Source organism: Cicer arietinum, chromosome 1 (assembly GCF_000331145.2).
Source record: "Cicer arietinum cultivar CDC Frontier isolate Library 1 chromosome 1, Cicar.CDCFrontier_v2.0, whole genome shotgun sequence".
Taxonomy (NCBI): Eukaryota; Viridiplantae; Streptophyta; class Magnoliopsida; order Fabales; family Fabaceae; genus Cicer; species Cicer arietinum.
In genome coordinates, this window is record NC_021160.2 from 17,515,969 (window position 1) to 17,518,623 (window position 2,655).

Below are 2,655 nucleotides of genomic sequence, written 5' to 3' on the forward strand. Positions count from 1 at the left end.
ACCACATTAGCCAACACACTTAAACACACATCATGTACTATTGCTTTTTGTTTAGTGCCTTCTTTCTTTCACATTATTATTGGTCCATTTAAGCTGTGTATTTTTCCCTTTAAATCACATCCCTCTCACACCCTTCATGCATAGGGCCCTTAATTTCCAAACTCCATTCTCTCCCTCGTTGAAATTTTGAATATGTACATAAATATTATTAGGCTTAAATATAATTTTTATCTTTTATAATTTGTAAAAAAAACATGTTTTGATTTTTTTATCACTTTACTAAGTCTTTTTAATTTTTCGAAAAAAATGATATTTTGGTCTTTTTTGGTAAAATTAAAAAAGAAATTAAAGAAGTTGAATACATATCAACTACGGTATTAACTTTAATCCACGTAATTTAAAAAAAAAGATTAAATCGTTTATATAAATCATACTATTATGAAGGATAAAAAAAATTAATCATAACAAATAATCACATAATTCAAATTCATACGCAAAGCTTTCTTTTGGTCAATTTCGTTTCAAATTTGAGACTCACTTGCGTGTACAACAAAGATGATTATACAAAATTTCCAAATCGCACTACCAAACTACCAAATTAACATATATACATTCATTCTCAAATCTCAATAATCTCTCTCAATTCTTAATGGAGAGATTATTATTAAATCGAACAGAAACATACACGACATAACCTAACTACTCCTAATAAAAAAAACCTAATAATACTATTTATTTATTTATTTATTTAACTTTTATTATCATTCAGACACGAAAACAGACATACAGCTGGAACCGTACCATGATTCCTTTGTGATGCAACCACCATCCCAAAATTTAACCACGTTTCCGTTAAGCTCCGTCAAATCCTGACACGTGTACCACCCATTCTCATTCTCTCCGTTTCTCAACGTCAACACCTTCTCCCAACATCTCCACCACTCCGTCTCGCGTGTTTCTCTTTCTTCCGGTACCCATCCCTCAGCAACCGGCAATAGCCGGTAACAAAAATTATCACCAGTACTCTCTCTGCGTCCGCATTGCATGTCCTCTTCGTAATAAACCGTAAACTTCCCCTTCCTCACGCCGTCAACTTCGTCACAACCCACCGTTAATGTTTTCCGCGGTGAAATTATTTTATCCGTTACATCTTCAAACGGCAACAACGGTTTCTTAACCGGGTCGGGTATGATAGAATTCGGGTCAACTGATTTAGGGCAACCCGAGGAACGAATCTTCCAGAAGCTGAGAGCGGCGGTGAGGAGGGCGAGCCAAGTCCATAAATTGTTGAGAATTGTTACTAAACCGAAGTTTAAGTAGTTGAAGGCTAAAGCTTCAACGTTGGAATCTATCAAAATGTTCATTTTGTTTGTTTGTCTCTTTCAAAAGAGTGGATGAGTTTGGGGTGTGAGAGAGAGAATGAATTGAATAAGAGAGAAGGAATGAGAGGGTGAAGATTTAAGGAGTGGAGGAAAGAAACAAAGGAGGGTGGGATCAATAATAAGATGCCTAGAATCGATAACTAAGATGCCATTTTTCCAAAGGTATATTACCCGGCACACACATATATATCCCTCTCTCCTCCCCCACCTCAATAAATAATTAGAGATAACTTACACTGCAATATAAAAAAAGATTAAAAAAAGAGTGTTACGAAATTATGAATATTTTAAATTAATTTTTTTTAATATGTTCATGGAAACGTGAATATAGTGTTTATTAAATTTAATTAAATTAAAATTTTTGATATATTTATTTATTTAATTTTGATCTTAACAATAAAATAAAAAATTTATAATTGAAATTAAAATTAAAATTATAACAAAAAATTTCATTTTAAAATAGATTTAAAAGATAAAATTCAATAATTCGACGATGTTAAATATAAAATAGTCAAATTTATTCATAAATTGTATATCATTTAAATTTAAATTTTTAAAATGTATCAAAGAAATTTCCATAAATAAATATATCCTTATGTGAATTTCTTTACAAATCAAAAATAATAATAAAATTTCCATAATAAAAATAAATGAATAAATTATCAGATTTAACATATATACACTTAATTATATTAATAAAATTAAATTAGATCAAATCTTAGAAAAAAAAAAGATTTAAATCTATACTATATAAAATTAGGAATACATAATTTTGGTGTAATTTTTTCCTTTTAGTTTCATTTTCATATAAACTATTTTATTTATAATTTTATCTTTTTTATTTAATTGAATAACTTCATTTTTTAAATTATATATTATATATAAAAAGATAGAAAATTTTGGTAAAATAATTTTTCTTTCAAATTTACCATTGATTTAACTTAAATGTTATCATCTTTTTCTAATCAAATAACTACCTTTTTTAAATAGTCATACAAACTTCAATAACATTACGCTAAATTTCATTTGTGGTCCCTTAACTTAATTTCAGATAACGTTTTAGTCATTTATCTTTTTTTTCTTTCTGAGTTGGTCATTTATTTTAATTTTAAGTGACAATATGATATTTTATGTTTTAAAATTTCAACAATGATATCATTTTTTATACAAAAATTCAAAAAAATCATCAAAATTTTCAACCAAAACCCATAAAATTAATAATTATTTTCAATATAATGTAAATTTTATCAAATCCATAACTCAAATATTCAAA

General features: G+C 27.5%; 1 protein-coding gene across 1 annotated transcript; it reads right to left on the reverse strand.

The window, feature by feature from the left end:
- Nucleotides 1-462: 462 nt before the first annotated feature.
- LOC101502064 (uncharacterized) lies at nucleotides 463-1,554 on the reverse strand. Its single transcript, XM_004488068.4, has one exon. It carries the CDS (start codon nucleotides 1,362-1,364, stop codon nucleotides 762-764), a length of 603 nt encoding a protein of 200 aa, XP_004488125.1. The 5' UTR covers nucleotides 1,365-1,554; the 3' UTR covers nucleotides 463-761.
- Nucleotides 1,555-2,655: the final 1,101 nt, after the last annotated feature.

Excerpts from the sequence above, each read along its gene's own strand:
- LOC101502064 (XM_004488068.4), bottom strand. The coding sequence starts at position 1,364 with ATGAACATTTTGATAGATTCCAACGTTGAAGCTTTAGCCTTCAACTAC.